This window comes from Neovison vison, chromosome 9 (genome assembly GCF_020171115.1).
Source record: "Neovison vison isolate M4711 chromosome 9, ASM_NN_V1, whole genome shotgun sequence".
Lineage (NCBI taxonomy): Eukaryota > Metazoa > Chordata > Mammalia > Carnivora > Mustelidae > Neogale > Neogale vison.
The window spans coordinates 34,216,681-34,239,826 of record NC_058099.1 but is presented as its reverse complement, the minus strand read 5'-3'; the positions used below and the strand labels follow the sequence as shown (position 1 = coordinate 34,239,826).

General features: G+C 51.8%; 1 protein-coding gene across 4 annotated transcripts in view; it reads left to right on the top strand.

Annotated features, from left to right (window-relative positions):
- Nucleotides 1–23,146, top strand: part of GRHPR (glyoxylate and hydroxypyruvate reductase) — a 44,652-nt gene that overhangs the window by 15,822 nt on the left and 5,684 nt on the right. The window contains exons 2-6 of one of the 4 annotated variants that reach the window (XM_044265335.1): nucleotides 9,049–9,157; nucleotides 18,217–18,295; nucleotides 21,052–21,182; nucleotides 22,184–22,256; nucleotides 22,783–22,914. In XM_044265335.1, the coding sequence (XP_044121270.1) occupies nucleotides 22,210–22,256; nucleotides 22,783–22,914 (179 nt within the window). In that variant the 5' untranslated portion in view covers nucleotides 9,049–9,157; nucleotides 18,217–18,295; nucleotides 21,052–21,182; nucleotides 22,184–22,209. Of the gene's footprint in view, nucleotides 1–9,021; nucleotides 9,158–18,216; nucleotides 18,296–19,270; nucleotides 19,415–21,051; nucleotides 21,183–22,183; nucleotides 22,257–22,782; nucleotides 22,915–23,146 lie in introns of those variants that run through there. The other 3 variants (XM_044265336.1, XM_044265338.1, XM_044265337.1) reach the window with 3 other exon arrangements.

Here is a 23,146-nt window from a genome sequence, read left to right as displayed (position 1 = left end):
GGTACCTGGGTGGCTCAGTTGGTTAAGCGTTTGCCGTTGGCTCAGGTCATGACCCCAGGGTCCTGGGGTCAAGTCCTGCATGGCGCTCCTTGCTCAGCAGGGAGCCTGCTTCTCTCTCTCCTTCTGCCCCCACTCATGCTTGCTCTCCCTCTCTAGTGTGCTCCCTCTCAAATAAATACAATCTTTAAAAAAAAAACTAAAAAATAAAAATACTTTATTGCTGGGGCACCTGGGTGGCTCAGTGGGTTGAACCTCTGCCTTCAGCTCGGATCATGATCTCAGGGTCCTGGGATCGAGCCCTGCATCAGGCTCTCTGCTCAGGGGGGAGCCTACTTCCCCCCTCTCTCTGCCTGCCTCTCTGCCTACTTGTGGCCTCTCTGTTAAATAAGTAAATAAAATATTTTTTTTAAAAAAACTTTATTGCTAAAAATGCTAACCACCATCTGAACTTTCAGCGAGTCATAACGACCGATCACTGATTGCTGTAACAAATAAAATGGTAATGAAAAAGCTTGGAATAGTGCAATAATTACCAGAATGTGACCCAAAGCCACAAAGTGAGCAAATGCTGTTGGAAAATGGCACCAATAGACTTGCTTGACAAAGGGCTGCAACAAACCTTCTACTTCTAAGAAACATGGTATCTGTGAACTGCAGTAACGTGGAGAGCGCAAAAACAAGGTATGCCTGCACTGACCGATGGAAAACCTCTAAGCCGGCTAAAAATACAAGGAAATTTCTGTAACCTAAAAGAAAAAACTGTAAGGAAACATTATTTGATATATGAACAATAGAAACAATTCCTTTTTAAAATGATTTTATTTATTTCAGTGAGAGAGGGAAAACATGTGCAAGAAATGAGGAGGACAGAGGGCTAGGGAGACAGAGAATGACTCCTTGAGCAGAATCCCCACTGAATGTGGAGCCCAACGTGGGCCTTCCTCCCAGAACCCTGAGATCATGACCCAGGCTGATATTAAGAGTTGGCCACCCAGGGGCTCCTGGGTGGCTCAGTGGGTTAAAGCCTCTGCCTTCGGCTTGGGACATGATCCCAGGGTCCTGGGATTGAACCCCGCATCGGGATCTCTGCTCAGTGGGGAGCTTGCTTCCCTCTCTCTCTCTGCCTGCTTCTCTGCCTACTTGTAATTTCTGTCAAATAAATAAATAAAGTCTTAAAAAAAAAAATAGAGTTGGCCACCCAACCGATGGAACCACCCAAGCACCTCTTCCTTTTTTTTTTTTTTTTTTTAAAGGTTTTATTTTTAACGTCATCTAGACATTCAACAGGGGCTGGAACGTACAACCCTGAGATCAAGGCTCACCTGCTCCACCGACTGAGTCAGTCAGGCACCCCAAAATGTTTCCTTTAAAATCAGGAAAGGACAGGGGCTCCTGGGTGGCTCAGTTTGTTAAGTATCTAACTTGATCTCAGGGTCATGAGTTCAAGCCCCACACTGGGCATGGGGTCTACGTAAAAGAAAAAAAAATCAGGAAAAAATAAGGATGTTCCTGGTTGCCTTTTTTATTCAACATTGCACTTCTGAATTTATTTTTCTCAAATAAATTAAAACATTTAATGGCAGAAGTTTTTAAATAGAGGTGCCTGGGTGTCTCAGTCAGTTAAGTGTCTGCCTTTGACTAAGGTCGTGATCTTCTGGTCTTGGAATCTAACCCTGCATTGGATCCCTGCTCAGCAGGAAGTCTTCTTGTCCCCCTCCCTCTGCCCCTTAGCCCTGCTCATGCGCTCTTTCTCTCCCTCTCTCTCTAGCTCTGTTCTCTCTTGTTCAAATAAATAAATAAAATCTTAAAAAAAAAAAAAAAGCAGGGGGTACCCAGGTGGCTCAGTGGGTTAAGCCTCTGCCTTCAGCTCAGGTCATGATCTCAGGGTCCTGGGATCAAGCCCTGCATTGGGCTCTCTGCTCGGTGGGGAGCCTGCTTCCTCCTCTCTCTCTGCCTGCCTCTCTGCCAGCTTGAGATCTCTCTTTCTGTCAAATAAATAAATAAAATCTTTAAAAAAAAAAAAAAGCAGCTGGAGGGAAAATATAATACATTTTCTTTTTTTAAAGTTTTTAAATAAATTAATAGAACTTAAAAAAAGGGTATGCACTTTTTTAAAAAAGATTTTATTTATTTATTTTTCAGAGAGAGAGAGCACAAAGCAGGGGAGCAGCAGGCAGAGGGAGAAGCAGACTCCTAGCTGAGCAGGGAACCCCACATGGGGCTTGATCCCAGGATCCTGGGATCATGGCCTGAGCCAAAGGCAGACCCTTAACTGACTAAGTCACCCAGGCATCCCAATAAATGGTATACATTTGAAAAGAAAGAGATAGGGGTGCCTGGGTGGCTCAGTGGGTTGGGCCTCTGCCTTCGGCTTGGGTCATAATCTCAGGGTCCTGGGATCAAGCCCCACATCGGGCTTTCTGCTCGGCGGGGAGCCTGCTTCCCTACTTCTCTCTCCGCCTACCTCTCTGCCCCCTTGTGATCTCTGTCTGTCAAGTAAATAAATGAAATATTTAAAAAGAAAGAAAGAAAGGTAAACTCTCATTATTTGAAAATGATATGACTATCCCTCTAGAAAACCCAAGGGAATCTGCAGACCAATTATTGGTTAACAACATCACTGGATATAAAATCAATAGGCAAAAGTCAATGAAATTCATAGTCATTAAAGTAGAAACACAGGGGTGCCTGGGTGGCCCAGTCTTTAAGCGCCTGTCTTCAGCTCAGGTCATAATCCTAGAGTCCTGGGATCCAGCCCCGCATCTCCCTCTCCCACTCCCCCTGCTTGTACTCCCTCTCTCTCTGTCTTTCTTTCTGTCAAGTAAATATATAAAATCTTTAAAATAAAATAAAGGAGAAACACAAATGGTAAATAAACTTAGGAAAATATGTTCCACCTTTGTAGTCATCTGGGAAATTCAGTTTTATGCTTACCAGCTTAGCAAATATTTTTTTAAAAATCTGACAACAGCAAATACTGGAGAAGAGCTGAATTAAGCAGAAAGCTCATAGGGTTCTGGGAAGAGTCACTGTTACAACCACCGTGAGAAGCCATTGGTACCATCTCGCCAAGTTCAGTCTAAGATGCCTTGAATCCAGAGGTTTGATACTAATGTACATGTTCCAGAAAATCTGAGTGTGTACAAAGAAACATTTATAAAAGTACTTATGGCAAAATTGTTTATAATGACAAAGAAATCTTAAGTGTTGATTCATAAGAGAATGAGTAAAATTAGTGCATTCGGAAAAAAGAAAAATAAAATACTGAGTAAAAAAGGAAGATATAGAAGGAGAGCATTCTACTCGAAATTCCAACATCCCACCCCCACCTCCCTGACTTTATTTTTCTCCTTTGCTCCTCTCGCATTCTAACATACCATAATTTATCGAAAACCAAATTTCAACTATAATTCATAAATTTTGTTTACTGTTTAGTTTATCCCATGGACTGTATCTGCCATGAGAACAATGATCTTTGTTTGTCTATTTTGTTCACCGATATTTCCAGGGTTTCAAACGATACCTAACATACAGCAGGTACTCAGTAAATATTTGTTGAGTGAATACTAGATGGTAGGAAACCACATACTGAAAGCTGAAAAACATGCATAACGATACTACTTAACATTTGCAGATAAACAGTTCTGGTTCGGTTTCCCCCTGTGACAGAGGTAGGGCATTGGATCAGGAAGGGATGCCAGGAAACTTCAAGCGTCCCTGTATGGCTTTATCTTCTAAGCTGGGCAGTGGAGACGGGAGTATTTATTACACAATGATTGACAATTTTTGCATGATGGAAAAAAATTCACCTTACAACTTTTTTTTAGTAAATAGGAACAAGCAGCACCTGCAGTGGTTCTTAGAGTTTCTAAGGGTTTTCCCACATGATCTCATGGGTTGAGAATACAGAAGGGGCTTCCTTAGGCCAGCTCAGAGCAGGGTGGGGCCTGGGACTGAGGGTTCTTCCAGATCTGCTGAGGGGGAAACCCCAGCCAGAGACAGAGGAAAGGGCAGCCCAGGGGTCACAGCTCCTGGATATGGGGGGGGCAGGTTGCGTGAGAAGGGGGCATTGTCTTGCCCTGTCCTCACCTGGGAGTTGGGGACTGCCATAGCAAAGGGGGCCTGGCTTCCTCTCCCCAGAGACCAGAGGCTTGCTGCGGGGTGTCCCTGTCAGGGACGCTCCCCTGGGGCAGCCCTGGGTTCTGTGTTAGGAAACCCGGCAGTTGTCCCAGCTCTGAATCTGGGTCCCTGTGACTTCTCCCTGCTCAGTCTCCTCTCCTCCCCAGGATAATAAGACAGTAAGTAACCACCCGGTTTTGTCTCCTTCTGGGCTGCTATGAGGATCAAATATTAAGCAAAGAAAACTTTCCTGAGCCAGAGAACCAGAGTCTCAACACAGTTTCACATTTTCTCCTTTTTTTTTTTTTTAAATTTTATTTATTTATTCGACAGACAGAGATCCCAAGTAGGCAGAGACGCAGGCAGAGAGAGAGGTGGAAGCAGACTCCCTGCTGAGCAGAGAGCCCGATATGGGGCTCGATCCCAGGACCCTGAGATCATGATCTGAGCCAAAGGCAGAGGCTTTAATCCACTGAGCCACCCAGGCGACCCCCAAATGATCATTTTTATTGGCTGAAGAATCATTAAGGACTCAAGTGTATTTACTAACTCACCCTCTGTTGTTCTAAGTTGAGTGCGGGGACCATTTCCCTGAACTATAAACAACCCTGTAATTAACATCCTTATGCTCTTTAAGTTTTGCTTTGCTTTTTTTGGAATTAGTTCGTTAGGATAAATCCCAGAGGAAATAACTAGTGGAAGTGTATAAAGGGTCCTTATGGTTCTCGATGGTTTGTCAAAGTGCCCTTTCCCAAGTGGGGGGCCCTGCGGACCTGGAGGTGTATACAGGACCTCCTGTGTCTGATGCCAAGAAGTGTCTCTCCTGCCACGCGTAATTCAGAATGCACCAAACTCAAGGCTGATCCTGACAAAAGATGAGAAAAGACACATTTGCTTGAAAAATACCCTACTTGGCAATATCGTAAATCCAGTTTACAGCTCACGTAACTGGACAGCCTTGAATTCTTTGTTTCCTGACATACATTTCTAAAGGTGGGAGAATTCAGACAAAATGAGCCTTTATGAATATTTAATATTTCATAACATATTTACTGTGCACATTTAAAGTACTTACAAAATGCTCCCACACTGGGCTAGTTTGGCCCCATCATTTCTACCATTCAGGCACTTTTAATTGTTTATTTCCCCCCCAAACAAGTAAGTGTTGTTCTAACTCTCATGCCTGCAACTCCAGGCCTGTGAGGTCCCTCTGTAACGCAGGAAGGAACCAGCTCATAGCCAAATGCTTCACTTGCTAGGAATTTGCTTTCTGCCAGGTACTTTCTTGTGTTATTTTGTTTAATTGTTGATTCTATTAGATTAGTACAATCGCCTCACTTTACCTATAAGGAAACAGAGATGCAAGTCATGGGGATCGAGTCACTATGGACATAGCTGGTGTGCTCAAAGAACTGGTGTCCAGAAGCAGGACACCTGCCCCCAGCTCTGTCCCCGCCTCTAGGTTATCATTTGGTTCTTCTGGACCTCGTCTCTGTCCAAGAGAAGCCAAGCGCTAAGGATGGGCACCGTCATTTGGGTTCCTCCCTGGCCCCCCGGGGAGGACCATTTTTTGAGCATAAACTGAACTCGGGCCCTGCTGGCCCTGGATCCCCAGGAGCCCAGGAGCCCACTGCTCTCTGCCGTGGGACACAGGCCTGGGGCTGGGCTAGGTCACCTCTGTGGCCTCTGACCTCTGACCGCAGTTCCCTCCTCTGTAAAGTGGGGATGATGGTGACTAGCTGAGCGCGTTGTTAGAAGAGGCCCCACTGCAAGAGAGGAGCTGCGGGAGCTCCCAACTGTGACTCCTGCGTGCTGGGGAGCTGGGCCTCACACCCACAGCCAAACACACCAGCAGGAAGAGGGTATCAGGCTGCAAGCGGGGGGTGCTGGGAGGGAACCAGCAGAGCCAGAGTTGGCACTAGCTTTCTGGAGTGATCCGAACTGCTGTCTGCAGCTGGAACTTCCATTTAGAAGCTGGGCAGGAGACGAGGCGGAGGGAGCAGCCGGCGGGCTCCAGGCGCCCAGCACATCTTAGGGAGCTCTGCCGGCCCTTTCTGCCCAATGACAAGGGCCCGCACTCATTCATTTGATAAATACGTATTGAGCATCTGGCATTGCTCTCCCAGCAGGAGATGTGTGTTGAACAAGCAGATCCTCTGCCCTCAGAGTTTATGTTCTGGTGGAGAATAGACTGAAACAGGACCATAAACAAAAAACAGGATATATCCAATTAGTGGTGAGCGCTAAGGGGAGAAATGAAGCAGGCTGAGGGGCGTGGGGCGTGTACGGTGGGGTGCCATCAGGAAAGTCTGCTGAAGGGCTGGCTGGAGAGTGAGATCTGCAGGGAAGGGAATTCCAGGCCAAGGTCCCGGGCGAGCAGGAGCCCAGGACCTGACAGTCTAAGACAAGAGGGAAGTGGGAGAAGAGGGGAGTGTGGGCTGTGTGGGTTGGGGTGTGGCTCTGGGATTACCCCCAGGGAGACAAGCCACCTGGAAGAGGCCCCCCACAGGGCCAGGCAAGACAAGGACGGGTCCAGAGGCTACTGCAGATGGCTACTGCAGATGGCGCTTGGACCAGGGTAGAGGCAGCAGAGGGGAGAAGTCAGGTTCTAGGTGCACATTAAGGTAGAGCCAAGAGAAGTCTTTGTTGAGCTGGACTCTGCCTTCCACAACCCTCTTGGGGCCACAGGATAGTAGCCTTTCCTGTAACCTCACCAAGTGGCACCTGGGAGTCTCCTCATTCCTCAGGTGATTGCAGAAATAAGACTTTAAAACCTTCCCTTTGGATCCCCCACATCCCTCCCACCCCCAAATAAAACTAAATGTAATCCCCAGATGAAAAGCTCCACCCCCTGGGGACGGAGGCAGGATTAGATGAGATTTGTTGACTTCCAGTTTAGATGCTTTCCATAAATTAATTACAGAGGAAAGCTGGGAGGGAGGTCTTGGGACAGCTCTTTCGTCTTCCAGGACCACGGGCTGCTGCCTGCGGCTTGGGAGCCACTGGGACTCCTGATTTCTGGCTGAAGGTTGTGCTCTCTGCCCCTGCGGGTTAAGTAGCTTCATCACCAGGGAGAACATGGGAGAACACTGGGGCTTTGGTCTTTCTCCTCAGGGCAATGGGGAGCCATGAAAGGTGGCAGGCATGGAAGGGGCAGGCTGGAGGTCAGGAGGTCCAGGTGGGGCCTTGAAGGGAGGGAGGGAGAAAGGGAAGAGGAGTCAACTCGAGAGGGTGAGTTGAGCCCACCTCCCTGAGCTCCTCCTAGTCAACTGTGGCTCTGCCCTTTGGGCCCAGACCTGATGCCCAGTTCGTCCGGGCCCTGGGCTCCTCTCTGTGTGTAGACAGCAGTCTCTTGGGGCCCAAGTCAGGCCAACAACTCATTTCTGAACAGTTTGAGCTAAATATCATAGTTCCACTTCTCCTGAGCTCTTTGTCCCTCCTTGTCCCAGATCAGGGTTTTCAGCCCAAACAGCAGCAGGTGAGCGAGGGACTTCCAGAAGCGGTTTGTGGGACTTTTGCTGAAACAGTTGAGCAACCTTCATGTGCAGCGTGTAGGGAGCCGACTCATCCCTCCGAGCTCCATGCTCCCCCTTGGCCTGTCTTCAATCAGGGATGGGGCCTTGGTGCTCATCTACATAGAAAACGGGGTGACCTTGGCCTTCCAGCAGTGGACCCGAGCTCCTCTCTCAGGTCCTGCTCAAACCCTTTCCCTCAGCAGAACCTGCATGTCCCATTCTATGTCACATGGTGAGGACATGTCACCTCCTCCTCTAGGAAACTATACTCAGCCCAGATCTCCTTGGATGGGCTGACTGATGGTAGGCAGGGAGTAAGGAAACCCAGCTCCCTGGCCTGGGGTTTCAACAACCCTGAGATATAACTTACACCCCCAGAAACCAAACACCCCACCCAAGCCCTCTGTGGGACTAGGCCAGAAATGGCACCACTGGCCTTCCTTCCATTCCCCTCCAGTGACTGTCTCCTTCCTAGGCTCATTCTGGGGACACCTATTGGATAAACCACTTGCATGGGATCTGATTCTCAGCTAAGAGCCTGCTCCCGGGGAACTGACTGAAAAAGCTTCCATGCTTTTATTCCTGCTGTTTCCTTTTCTTAGACCATCAGCCACGGCAGCTTCCTTACAAAGTAGACTGCCGCCTGCCAGGTCCCACATAGCCTCTCCTCCTGCAGGGAACCTTCCAGTGGGCTGGCCCTGCCCCCGAGGTCCTGAGGAGCAGGATGACCAGCCCAGGCTCTGGGGAGATGGCCCCCTCTCCTTGGCTCCACCCCGTTGAGCCCACAGTCTAGTTGGCACATGGACCTGTGCCACGCCCAACCCCACACCCTTCCCAGGCCTCCGTAGCTCCATCTGTTTAATGGCAGTGCTGGCCTCTCGTCCTTGCCGTAGCTGAGCTCAGCCATCAAGAGAGCTCATTCCAGAATGAACCTCCCTTCCCTGCTCCCAGAACCAAACACTCCAACAGTTACAGCTTGTTACTAAGTCCCAGCCATGCCCTGAGAAGGTTTAAGGAAATGGCTCTGGTTTAAAAAAAAAAAAAATCCCCAGCAGAAATAACACTTTCCCACCATAGGAAGTCCTAGAAATCGATTACATTAATGTTCAGTGACCTTTTCCTTTTCCGTTCCCACCAAAGCACATTCCTGGCATCTGTGCACCAGCTGGTGTGGCCGGCAGCTGGGTGACAGGTCTCTGCCCAGAAGGCAGAATGGTGGCCCAGATGCCAGCTTGTGGGTCCACATGGAGCCTTGGGGCAGCACAGCAGCTGGTGCAGGGGGAGGGCTTTGTTAAGCCAAATCGTCCTGGGTGGGAACCTGAGTCTGGACACCAAGAGGCCTGGGCAGGTCACTGCTCTGCCTGGAGCCTGCTGGTGACCCAGGCAGGTTACTGTTTCCTGCCCACCATTGCAGGGAGCCCCCTCACAGAGAACATGTTTACGGACTGTCCACCCCAACTGGACCCCCCCCCCCGTGTGTGCTGGTGCTGATGGAGCTCCTGGTTCGTGGGGAAGTGGACAAGGTAAGGCGTGAGGGTCGGAGGAGAGGGCTGTGTATGGTACGGGTCACTCACACACACCAGAGGCTTACAGCCAGCATCCCAGGCTGTAGAGGGGGCTCTGGGCAGAAGCAGAAGCTCCAAGAGATGCCCTGAGGCTGTGGATAAATCGGTCCCTGGGGAGGTGGCGGAAGGAGCCACTGGGGCTGGCCAGGGGCTTGGATGAAGGCAGTCATGGGTGTTGTGCTCAAATGCTTAGGTGTCACTCTTTCCTGGGCTTGAGGCCTGGCTCAAATCTGGTAAACTGGGGAAACTCTTTCTGTCTCTCTGTGTCTGTTTTTTTGAGGAATAGTAACAGTGCCCACTGTCAGGCCTGTTTGGTGGTGAAGATCCCATCGCCTGAAGCCTGACAGAGCTGGGCTCAGTCCTAGGTGAACATGGCTCCCCTGTGCACAAGTGTCCAGGCCAAGGTCCTCTGCTTTCCAGAAGAGCTGGCCCAGAGGCTGAGAAAGGGGAGGTCACTTCCTGAGCCAGATGGAGAGCAGCAGAGTTGAAAGTCCAGGATGAGCCAGGTCTGCTTCGAGAACTGGCTGACCCCTCATTCTTCCCTTGGCCCTGGTGGGTCTCCTGAAAGCCTGTGGGACAAGTCCTGCTAAGCCTCCCTTCCTTCCTCAAAGAGGCCACAGCCCCCACTCCAGCCTGCAGGACCACACACTCACCCTCTCCCTGGGGACATGCCTCACTGGGAAATGAAATTCAAACACATTTCCCGAAGGCCTGGGCTGGCCAAGGGGGCCCAGCTAGACTCTGCTACCCTCTGTGGCCAGGGCTCGGGCCTTCTGTATGGTAGCCTCGGTTTCCGGCCATCAGATAGGATCCCAGGCAGGGGCCAGGATGAAAGCTGCATTGAGCCTAGCTTGGTGCACATTGTCAGGGAAGTTCTTTTTCTTCTCTGGGCCTTAGTTTCCATATCTGTATAATGGGTGAGCAAGAGATCTCTGCCTCTTCTGAGTCATTATAACTATTGTCCTCTGGGCCAGAGAGGTGAGGGAAGCACAGACCAGAATCCAGGTGTCCTGCCGCCCAGGCCAGGGGTCTAGGACCAGGCAAATGAGCAGAGGGAGACTTCTGGGTGATGGGCTGTCAGGCCCTGAGACCGTGAAGAAGAACAAACATCTTGGGTGTTTCGAACCCAGCCCCTGGCTTCCTGCATGCGCCCACCAATACGTACCCTTCTTTGAGCACAAGCCACAGGAAGGCACTCCATCCGGGAGGGGACAAGTGGATGACCTAAATTGGAACCTGGTTCTGCCCCTTACGAGCTGTGCAACCTTGGGCAAGTCACTTTGCTGATCTGTGTCTTAGTTTCCTCATCTGTAAAATGGGGGTCCTAAGATCTGCCTCATTGGCCTTTGCAGGGATTAAGTAAACCTGTGTGCGGGAAGCCCCTGGCACGGATCAAACACTCACTATGTGGAAGCTCCCTTTCCTTGGGGCCTCTTCACCTCCTCCTGTATCATCCTCTGTCTCATCTTACACTGCCCATCCCAGCTGCTTTTGCTTCTCTTCCCTTTCACCGATGCCCATGCTTGCCAGCCTCCCCGCCTCTAGGCACTGCGTCGGTTCTGCCAGGAACACGGTTACTCCCTCTCTCATTCCCACAGCTTATTGCCTTCATTGTTCAGTTCAAATGCCACTTCCTCCAGGAAGGCTCCCCTTCTGTGCCAGCAGACAGGAACAGATAATATGGGCAGCCGAAGGGGCAACTCTCTGCCCACCGTGACCTCTACTTTCTGCCTGGGTCAGAATCCAACACACCGAGCCTTTCTCTCCCCCACCCCGCAGTACACAAAAGTGCCCACTAGGTGGTGATACAATGACGATGTCCCCGCGGGGATGAGCAACCAGGGAGGCCATTGAGGCGCCACCGCCAGCATCATTTCTGCATTCCCTCAACAAATGTTTCCTGAGGCCTGAGGAAGCCGGCAGGACCAGGACGACAGTGGCAAACAAAGCAACAAAGGCCCTGCTCTCAAGAAGCTTATGCTCTAATGGCAGGAGGTAGAGAAAAGACACAACAAATAAGGAAGGCAAGCAAGAAAACCATGGGACAGAGGCGAAGGCTGCACAGAAAGTGACCAAGTGAGCATTTCTTCAGGGAACAGAAGGATCTGTCATCAGAATGTCACTTAGAAGCTCAGAGAACGGCCAGGCCGAGCTGGAAGTTTCCCTAGCCTCTTGCACCTCAAAGTGTGCTCTGTGGATCAGCAGCGGTAGGTGGGAGCTTATAGGAAATGCAGAGTCCCAGGTCTCGCCCCAGTCTCCTGAATTAGAATCTGCATTTTAACCAGATCCCCAGGTAATGTGTGCGCACGTGAAAGTGAGAAGCTCTGCTCCGGTCCAGAGCTGTAGGGGTGACCCACAGCCGTGGGCCAAATCCGGCTACCCACTCTCATACAACAAGGGTCTTGTTTAAAAAGGGACAGCCAGGGACACCTGGCTGGCTCACTCAGAGGAGCGTGCGACCCTTGATCTCGGGGTCCTGAGTTCAAGCCCTATGTTTTTGTGTAGAGATTACTTAAATAATTTTTTTAAAGGTTTTATTTATTTATTTGTCAGAGAGAGAGAGAGCACAAGGAGGAGAGGTAGGCAGAGGGAGAAGCAGACTACCCTGCTGAGCAGGGAGCTCGATGCGGGGCTCCATCCCAGGACCCTGGGATCATGACCTGAGCCAAAGGCAGACGCTTAACTGACTGAGTCACCTAGGCACCCCTAAAATAAGTAATTTTTTTTTATTCCAAAGAATAATACACTTTATGACACATGAAAATTACATGTACTTCAAATTTCAATACCTGTAGATAAAGTTATATTGGAACACAGCCTCGCCCATTTGTTTAGACTGTCTGCGGCTGCTCTCAGGCTATGACGGCAAAGCCAAGTGGTGCCACAGAGACCACAGGGCCCACAAAGCCTCATATATATACTACTGGGCTCTTTGTAGAAAAAGCTTCCCGATCCCTGGTCAAGTGCATCCTCCTCAGATGAGAAATCAGGGCTCAGAGAGTAGAGGAGCTTGTCAAGGCCTCCTAGGAGCCCTGTTCATACTTCCATTCACCACTCAAGGACCTGTTTGCAGAGCCTCTGGTTTGAGCCCTTAAACCTTTTCTGCATTTGCAGTGATAGTTTTGTTGAAAAGTTTCTTGTCTAAGATTTATGAGGTACTTAAGACATTTCAATGAGATTTTCATTTCAATTGAAGCCAGTTTGAAGTCTAGAATGAGATGTGGGTACCCATAGGAGAACCGGGTTCCTTTTACTAGAGTGTACTTGACTGATAGTAGGACTTTTTCTGAGAAAGTGGGGCCCCCAGGGCTCCTGAAGGGAGGAGAGGGTTTCGAGGGGGTCAGTGCAGGAAACAGGAAGGAGTTTTTCCTGCCTCATCCCATGCACAAATTGAGGGGTTCCTGGACCTGGTGGGGGTGCTATGAGGCTTTGAGCTGGGCTGGCAGCTGAGCACCGATCTCAAGTCCCCAAGTCCTTCCTTGTCATCTCCATTATGAGTTTGGTGGTCTTGGTACTGGCAGGCGAGCAGGCACTAGAGGGGCCACCAGAGAGCACAGAAGTCAAGGTCTGGGCTGGGGCTGGGGATGCCCCTCAGAGCGGCTCTGCCTGCTCGTGCCCGTCTATGGTGGCCACGGTCCTCAGGCTCTAGAGTAATTTCAGTACTTAGGTTTAAGTATCAGCTCGGCCACTTACTAGCTGTGAGACCTTGGGCAAGTTTCTTAACCTTTCTGGGCCTCAGTTTCCTCATCTGCAAAATGGGAATACTAAGAGCACCCCTCTGCAGAGACTGCTGTGAGGCCTGCATGCGGTGACATGAAGGACAGCCACAGACACACCGCAGGCACTCAGTAAGCGTTAGCTCTAATAACATGTTGGAATAATATTACCAATCATTTGTTGCATGAACAGCTGGGCAGCACGTAACCCTGAATCAGAGCTCTGACTAGCATTTCTGGGCACCTGCATTGTGCCCCCAACTTGCGGGCACTTTTCTTTATGCTTCCTCTTGCCGTCCTTCCCCATCACTGAGGAGGCAGCCATACTCCCTGCCTCCCAGCCTGCGGCTGCTCCCCAGTGGTTCTAGCTCCAGGTGTCTCTGGGATGCCTGCCCAGGCTGAGTCACTCTATGCCTGAGTGGGTGGGGAGGGGGGAGGGGACTAGGTTGCAAGGTCAGCAGGGGGGTGCTGCAGGAGGCCCCCAACCCAGGGGACCAAGGCTGGATTCTAGCCAGGGCTGGGAGTAACAGAGGAGCAGAGAGTCAGGCAGGCCCCCAGGACAGCTGGTCAGGGCTCAGGAGGGTTACTGGGTTGGCTCAGGTTCAAGGTTCAAGGTTCAAGATTCCAGAGGCTGGAGTGGGGACAAATCTTAGAGATGGGGTAGCCAGTAGCTAGAAAAGATCCCGAGGACCAAGGAGACCCCCAGCTAGGCTGACCTAATCCAAGACCCCTGAGTCCTCTACACCCCCCTGACCAAGGGCAGGAGGGGTCCAGGGCCTAGAGCAGGGGAGGGGGTTGTAGGGGGAAAGTGCTGTGGGGGGTGAAGCCGGGGAGGCAGGCAGTACCTGACATGGACATGGGCATGACTTGGGCCTATTGTCTTCCTCTGACCAAAGAGGTGAGGATCAAAGTCAATCCCATTTGGCCAACATTTCCCATGCACTTCCATGCTCTGGCCCTGGGCTCAGTGAGCACCGACCACCATGACATCCAGTGGTCGGTCCCCATTCTGTGGTTTGGAAACCAAGGATCCATCAGAGGTGATTTGCCTGGCTAGTTCGTGGGCGAAGCAGATATTCTGAGCCAGCCCGGTTCTCGCAAAGCCTCGGAAATGAAACAGGCCGCAGGCCCTGAACTCTGCTTCTGAAGGGGCCCTAAGGGGCCCTGAGAAGCGTCCTCACCTCTGTTAGTGTACGCCTGCATAACAAATAACCACAAAGCAACAGCCCTTTACTACCTCACATATGACCAGTCACGTAAGACTGGCTAGAGAGCTGAACAGAGCAGAATATCAAGGCAGAAATAGCCCCGAATAGATGCAAATTTAGTATAGGGTAGTGGGAGGGCCTGGCTTGCTTCATTAGAAGTGTTGAACAACGTGCTAGTTATTGGAAAATAAATACAGATCAAAATTTCAGTAAAAAAAATTAAACCATAAAGGTATCAGGCCTAGAAAGCATAAGATATATTTAAAAAAAATAAATAAACTAAACTAAACCCAATATGAAAAAGACTCCTGCAGGGCGCCTGACTGACCCAGTCTGTTAGCCTCTGCCTTCAGCTCAGGTCCTGATCTCAGGGTCCTGGGATCAAGCCCCGCATTGGGCTCCCTGCTCAGCAGGGACCCTGCTTCTCTTCTTCCTCTGTCCCTTTCTCCTGCTTGTGCTCTCTGTCTCTCAAGCAAATAAATAAGATCTTTAAAAAAAGGAAAAAGAAAAAGACCCCGTGACTGCATGACCAATGGAATATGGCAGAAGGGACATAGCACTGTGCCCAGGCTCAGACTTTAAGAGGCTGAGAGCTTCCTCCTTCTGTTTCTTGGAATAGCTCAGGTTTGGAGCCCAGGCTCTGGGGTGGGGGCTGGGGGGAGTCCCGGCCACAGGCAGCGGTCCTGTGTAGATGTCCAGACCAGCAGCCTAGCCGAGGGCCCAGCTGACAGCCAGCATCGATGAGCAGACATAGGAGTGAGTCCAGCCCAGCCACCATTGGTCTCCATGCGAGAGCCTAAAAAGCAGCTCTGTCCAGAACCATAAGAGATGATATTAAAATGATGGTTGTTGCTTTAAGCCACTGTTTTGAAATAATTCATTACACAGCAATAGACACCTGATACACTCCGTGTGACAAAATGTAGAAGCCATAAAGAATCAAAAATGTCTGCATTAAAAATAATTAACAAAAGCATAAGATTAACACCAACTGCGGAAAAGACCATGTATGCACTCGTATTACAGACAGAGGACTAATTTCCTTATTGCACAGATAGTGCCTGCAAATCACTAAGACGAAGGTGCCTAGCTTATCTGCATAGGCAAAGCATTCCAGGAGACGGTTTATAGAAAAACAAGTGCTTTCATACGTTACTGGTAAGAGTATATACTGAACAACTGTGAAAAGCATTTTACCAGAATCTGTCAAAATTTCTAGTGCATATATTTTCTGACCCAGCAATTTTGCTTCTAGGAATTTCTCCTACATCTGCAGTTACACCTGCACACAATGACATCTACCAAAGGTTCTTCTCTGGGGCATCATCATAGTAAAAGGTGGAAAAACAAGCTAAGTGTCCTTTGATAGGGAATTGTTCATTGCTTATGGTTCGCTCATACAGTGCAGTGCTCTGCATCAATAAAAAGAATGACGTGTATTGATGTGGAATGGCCACCTAGATACACCATTCGGCAAAAAACCGGGCGATGCCAAGTGTGGGTACAGACTGCCATTTCTGTGAAAGGATATGCATATTCTTGTAGATGTTAAAACCATCTGGAAAGATGTCACTGTTTCTGGGGAGAGGATCTGAGTCGGGGGACCGGGGAGAAGAGAAAAGATTCCAGCTTATATCCTCGTGTGCCTTTGGAAGTTTGCATCTTGTGCATTCATGAATTACTCCAAAATTAAAACATTCATTTAAAAATAGTACTTGAATAACTGGTTAACCATCTGGGACATCCAGGTGAGCACCTCCTCAAACCATATACACAAAATGTTCCAAATGGATTCAATGGAAAAGTGAAATTAGAAAAGTCCTACAAAATCTCCTTTTCATACTGTCATTCTGAACTTCCGTGTGCTCTGAGTCTCGATCTCCCTGCCAGAACGAGGGCCCTGGCTCTCAGTTACCCAGGTGTCTCCTGGGCTGCCAATTGCCTGCTGCTGACTCTGGAACTATGGCTCCACCTGTCCCTGACCTTCGGACCCCACCTCCCTCCTGGGCTCTGGAAACTCAGAACTCTCCTAGGCATCCTGAACTTATTCCTTGCCAGGGTGAACTCAGCCACCTCTCCCTTGCCTTCCCCAACCACTGTACCTCTTCCTGGATGGATAGTGACAGTCAATGTGACAGCCATCTCCAAGAGTCTCTCTAAGCCAATACCTTAACTGTAGCTCCTCACTTGTCCTCTTTACCTTCTGTTATAGACTGAAATGTTTGTGTCCCCCCCATCCCATTCATATTTCACAATCCTCATGCCCAATGTGATGGTATTATGAGGCGCAAAAATGAGAGTGGCGCCCTCACGAGTGGGATTAGTGTCCTTTTAAGAAAGACCCCAGAGAGCTCCCTTGCCTCTTCCATGCTGTGAGGACCAGCAAGAAGACAACCGTCTATGAATTAGGAAGCCCTCACCAGACACCAAATCTGCCTGTGCCCTGACCTTGAGTTTCCGCCTTTAGAACTATGTTAAATAAATATTTTTGTTTAAGCCACCCAATGGGGCACCGGGGTGGCTCAGTTGGTTGGGCATTTGCCTTTGGCTTGGGTCATCATCCCAGCGTCCTGGGATCAAGTCCTGCATCAGGCTCCCCGCTCAGCAGGCAGCCTGCTTCTCCCTCTCCCTCGGTCTGCAGCTTCCCCTGCTCTCTCTTTCTGTCAAATTAAAAAAAAAAAACAAACTTAAAGAAAAAAAGCCACCCAATATATGACATTTTGTGATAGCAGCCCTAACAAATTAAGACTCCCTGTCCACTCGCACAGGCTTGCACAGTGGTTAAGAGCCTAGGTCTGGAGTCGGTGCTGGGTCTGGAGTCCGGGTGCTGGAGCTTGAATGTAAGCCCTGCCCCCTAGTAGCTGTATGACCTTAAGCAAATAGTTTCAGCACTCTTTTCTTTTTTTTTTTTTTTAGATATTATTTTTAGGTAATCTCTACACCCAATGTAGGGCTCCAACCCACAACACCGAGACCAAGAGTCGCACGCTCCACTAATCGAGCTAGCCAGACTCCCTGAACTTCATCATGCTTGCCCTCAATTTCCTCATCTGTGATGTGGGCACTACTCATGGGTTGTTGAGACGTGTAAATTTGTGAGTTGCCCTGTCCAATGCCTGGAACTTAGTAAGAGCTCATCAGTATCAGCGACTCATTCCATTGATGAGTTGTACCCAGTGAAGCCCTCTCCAGCTCAGATCCTTTCTCTCCCTACCATTTCACAGGTTCCCTCCTCACTGACCTTCAGCCGGCTCTCTTTTCTGGCTCATACCTACGGCCCAGTAGGACTTCTGGAGCACCAGAGGGTGCTCTGCCTTAGGGGCGGCCCATTAATGGGTCATGCCCCTTCCCACCCCCCAGGGACAGGCTTACCCAGTGTCCTCCCATGCCCTGGGGTGAGGGAGGAGCTGCGCGCAGGCATCATCATTGAGTAACAGAGTTTGGAGCCACCTGGCTGTGTCATTCTCCCAAGGGCCTTGCGGGAGACAGAAAAACACCTCGTTGTGTCAATGTTTGAACTATTTCAGAAATTGTCCCTGAGATGGCCCTGCAGTGCAGATAACCATCTGTGGGTTAGACATTTATTAATGTGTAACTTCGGGGGATGGCAGGGTGCAGCTCTGGCTGGGCCTGCAAATGGCGCAGAGGGCCAGCTCTGGCCTCTCCAGTGACTTGCTGTGTGAACCCAAGCTGGGCTTGTCACCTCTCCATGCCTGTCCCTGGTTCCTGTGTGGACCCTGAGGGGGAAGAAATGGATTCAGATAAAACAGGCAGGGAAGAGACCGCTAGGCTGGGCTTCTGTCCCCTGGGTGCTCCTCTGCCTGGGCCCCTCTCACTTATCTTCGGCTGGACTTCTGCCTCTCCATTTCTGACCAACTGCCAGCCTCAGGGCACCAGGGCGTGGGTCCGCATTTGTCAGGCACAGACTCTGTACGTTACACGCTGTGGGAGCACACCGGACCATACATAGTTCATCCTTTCAACAAACCATGACACCATTTCATAGATGAGGAAACTGAGGCACACAGAAGTTTAATGACCTGTGGTCAGTGTGGGCTCCAGAGCCTGATCTCCTCACCTCTCCCCTCCACAGCCTCCGCGCTTGTGAGGACCTGCCATGGCTCAGGGCCCCGCCAACGTTACCGGTTTAATCATCACAATGACCCTGACAGGTAAGTGCTCCTTACCCCATTCTGTAACCACGGAACTGAGGCTGAGAAAGATGATGTGAAGGACACAGCTTGTAAGTGGCAGAGCTGGGATCAGACCCAGGGACATTATTGGGCTGTAAAGCCCAGGTCTGCCCGTGACTCCACATGGCCCTCTCCAGCACCCTGGCCCTGGCCCTGGCCCTCCAGCCCTCCAGCCTGCAGCCCTCCAGCCGGCCTGCAGCAGTCTTCATACCAGGTGGCCCGCAACCAATTAACCAATTAAACTCCCCCCACAGCTGTGGGTTTCATATGGGAGAGTTATGCCAGCTACTAAAGGGGCCATGCCTGGGTTCAGACTGCCCTGGTCCGGCCTCCTGAGTATATAAGGCAGAGGCCTGGCTCAGAGCCCAGTCTGTGACCAAAGACCACTGCGTGGAACAGTGTGACCATAAGGGAACAGACCTAGCAAGGACCACTGGGGCGCTTAGGTCCTGGGAATTAGGATGGTCCCCAATCGAGACACAGACACGCTCTCACAGCTACAGGCATCCCTACAGACGTCCACACATATTCACACAGGACTCTCCTGGACGCCCCTTTACCCACCCCAACTCCAACTCCAGACACGCCTGCCAATCCCTGAGCTTCTGTGGCAGTGAGTGCTCAGAGGCCAAGGCCCCCCAGAACAAGTCCCAGTTCCATGAGGGCTTGATCACGCACACACAGTATCACGAGGCACACACTTAGGGCGCCACAGTTCACCCTATAGAGTCACACTGTCACTGCCACTCCCTGCACACACACAGCCTCCGCTCCTCGAGGCCAACAGGCTCCCTCTGCCTGCCCTCCAACGCCCCCTCAACCTTTCCCCCTCTCTATCGCCCCCACTCACCTCCCTCCTCAACCTCAACCTCCTCAACCCTCCCCGCCCCTGCTGCCTCTCCCTCCCCAGCTCGCCCAGCTCAAGCCCCGCCCCTTCCGAGGCCCCGCCCCGCCTTCCGTGGCGTCCCGGCCTGCGTCTGGCGTTCCGGGTCAGTGTCCCGCGGCTGCCAGGTGGATGAGGCCAGTGAGACTCATGAAGGTGTTCGTCACCCGCAGGATCCCCCCCGACGGCTGGGCGGCGCTCGCCCGGGCAGCAGAGTAAGAGCCCCGCTCCCCCGCGGCACGCCGAGTCCCCGGGCCCGGCCCGGGGTCGGGGGTGGTGTCGGGGAAGGGGCTGCGGAGCCCAAGCCCTCCCCTGGCTGCCCGCACCCCGCACACAGGGTGACTCAGCGTCTTTAGGCGGCCCGGGGCGGGTTGGGGGCGGCATCCTTACACCCTACTTATTTTTGGTGGGGAGGGCCCGGCGGCGCAAGGACCGGAGGGAGCCGGATCCTGCGCTTGCGTCTTAGCCGGCCTTGCCAAGTCGTGCCTGGCCTGGACGGTTATGGAGTTTGGGGAGGCTTAAAGAAAGTTCTCTATGGCCTAGCCTTGTCCAATCCTGTTGCAGTGACACAACTTTTTGCGGGCACTTTTTGCAGGGCCCGCAATTCCCCTGGGCACGTGCAGTGCAGTGCGGGTGAATGGAAAGGCCTGGGGAGAAGGGAGGCGGAGGGTGATGCAAGATCCAAGCTGTTAATCCTTTACCCTAGAGCTCACTTTTGGCAGGGTCAGGAACCTTCGCAGTCACTGGCCTGGTCCCTTTGGACAGTTGGCAGGGGCTTCTTGTGACCCTTAAACTGAAGATCATATGCTAGGTTTTCAAGTGCTTCATAGACATAAATGCTTAATCCTTGCAACACTCTGAAGTTGGTCCTATAATTCCCATTTTACAGATGAGCAAACTGGGAGAGGTTAAGTGCCTTGCCCAGAGTCACAGCTGCAGTATGGCTGAGCTGGGATTTAAACTCAGCTCTGTCTGACCGCGGTGGAAGCACTGTGTCCTCCAGGTCTGCGCTGCCAGTGTCCGGCAGCGAGAAGGTAGAACCCAGGCTCAGAAACCAGGGCCATGCAAAGAGATTTGTTTGTTTTGTTCAGTGTAACGAAACCTTTGCTGCCCGCCTGCCAAGTTGCAGGCACTGAGGAGGAAGGGAGAGGGCAGAAGGCAGCTGTAGCATTGAGTGCTGTGCCCATGGGAAGGAGGCTGCAAGGAGGCCTGTGCCCAGGCTTGGTCTGCCAGGTGCTACAGCAAGGGCCTCTGGGAGGCATCAGCCGCAGTCCTGTGTGTTGCCACATGTGATGGGGCACTGATTTACATGGCAAGGACTGGGAGGCTTGGCAGCTCCCCTGGAAGCACCTCCATGGCTCACGAGCTGTGGCAGAAGCATGCCCTCAAACTCCTCCACGTTGCGTTGCTTTGATCTTGGCCTTCCTGGCAGGGTGCAAGTCGGAGACTTTCCCGTTGCATGGACCCCCAAGGACAGGACGTTCAAGCCTCAGCTGGTGCAGGAATGGCCCGCCTCAAACCGGGGCTCCCCACTGGCCATGAGGCCTCCTGTGAGGGAGATCAGGTTCTTCCTTGCTTTGAGCTGAGAGCTGTCCCCATGACTTTCTCCTTTTAGTCCAGGCTCTTGTCAGGCCTTGGTGACCTCCACTCTGTGACAGCCCTTTACAGCCACCCTCTTGGGGCAGTTCTGAGGCCGCCCGTGCCTGACCTTGACCCAGGGGTCCTGAGGTGGGAGCAAGCAGAAGGCAGTGGTTCTCACTCTGAGAGGGAGTGTAGTCCCAGGGGGTCTCTGGGAGTCTGGGGGCATCTGTGGCGCTGCCTTGCTTCTGAGTGGTCTTTCTTGTGTCTTCAGCTGTGAGGTAGAGCATTGGGATTCGGATGAGCCAATCCCCGCCAAGGAGCTGGAGCGAGGTGTGGCGGGGGCCCATGGCCTGCTTTGCCTCCTCACTGATCGAGTGGACAAGAGGCTTCTGGATGCTGCAGGTGTGTGCTGGGCAGGGCTGGGGAGGGTTCTGAGGGCGTCTTGGCCCCATAGGACATATCAGTCCGCTACGGCTGGCTCCTTACACACGGCTGGCTCCTCACACACGCCTGCAGGGACCTGTCTGAGTTCCAAAGGCATTCACTGCCAAACTAGTCCTGAGGAAGCGAGTGTGTGCAGTTCTGTGTGGCACAGGCATTGCTCCCCTCCTGGCCGCAAAGCCCTGGAGGGAGCTAGGAGGGCAAAGACTGTAGTGTGGAGGGGGCGCCTGAGTCCCTAGGCCCTCATCCAGCCCTGCCCCAGCCTTGCTTTATGACCTGGAGAAAGTCCCTGTCTCTTCTGGGCTCATTTGTATCGTGCAGGAGGGCCCAGCTCAGGGCCAGGCACCAGCAGGCACCCAGAATGTGTTAGCTCCAGCCATGGGGTCCAGCCCTGGACCAGGGCAAATGTCACTCTAGAAAGCTCTTGGGAGGAAAGGCTCAGACATCGAGGCTGCTGGATGGGGAGGGCCTGCGTGAGTCCGTGCCGAGCCAGTCCATGCCCCAGCCTTGGCCCTGGAGCTTTCCACGCCCTGCCCCGTGAAGAGTGTGTGTGAGGGTCGCGCCCCAGCCAAATCTCAGTGGACACTTCAGTGTGTCCACAGCAAGGCCCCAGGGGCGGTCATAGGAGGCCGGAGGCTCACTGAGGGAGAGTCCCGTGGGTGAGCGTGGAGGTCTGAGTGTCTGAGGCCTTGAGGCGAACCACAGCTCTGTCACTCGGCAGCCTGTGACTGGGGCCGGCCACCTCCGCTCCCTGAGCTGCAGAGTCTGTCCACAGAGGAGTCACGTCAGATTATCGAGTCTGTCAGGTAGGGTTGCTTAGGATTCTAGCCCAGGAACAGAGATGTCAGCCTTTCCTCTTGTTCTCAAAAAATAGGAATAAGCAGATGGCCCCATGATATCCCCGGGGGTGTGGGCTGGACTCCAGGAGGAGAGATACAAACAATGCTCTTTCTGCACCATAGGATCCAATCTCAGAGTCATCAGCACCATGTCTGTCGGCCTTGACCACTTGGCTTTGGAGGAAATCAAGAAGCGGTAAAAGCAGCTTATGCTCTGGAAGGGCCAGGGGAGAGGGCCGGCCCCCAGAGCGGGAAAGGGCACTGAGTATTCATTTGCTCGTACCCCCCTCCGCCCCCCAGTGAGACTGTGAGGGGCCTGCCCGTTCGCTCTGTCTGTGTGAGCACAGGGCAGTTACGACAGGCCGCGAACGGTCAGACGCTGTGGGTAATTTACCTACATCTCGTTCAGCCTGGTGGCTGATCTTGACCACAACCCCTTGAAGTAGGAAAGGTTCGTATTATTATTAATTCTCCCATTAAGTGAGGAGATTCAGAAAGGGCGAGTAGTAATTTGCCCCAGACTTGGGGCCCTGATCTTTCATCTTCGTGTCCTGCGCCAGGCGGGAGATAAGCAAACCGGAAGGAGGGCAGACGGTTCCTGAGTGCTCCTTTACAGCTCGGAGCTTCCTGGTGGGCAGTGCAAAGAGGGAGGAGAGCAGCGGCATGGAGAGGTCCCAGAGGTAGAAATTGGTGAAGGTGCCTGAGGCCTGTGTTGCCACCAGATCTTTGCTTCGTAGCGGCATCCGTGTGGGCTACACCCCAGATGTCTTGACAGACACCACGGCAGAACTTGCCATGTCCCTGCTGCTCACCACCTGTCGCCGCTTGCCAGAAGCCATGGAGGAGGTGAAGAAGTGAGTGAACTCCAATGGGAAAGTTGCTATGCTAGGCAGCTGTGTGCCTGAGACCCTGGCGTCCCCCTGGCCTGGATGTGATCCCTGTCCCCAGGGGGGCCTCTTCTAGTGAGCAGGGACAGACCCAGCCAGACTGATGAGGGGCAGAGCTGAGCTGAAGACACTTGTGTGTGAATGGTGGCTTTGAGGGAAAATCGTGAGGGAGAAGGATAGGGATAGATAGATCAGTCCT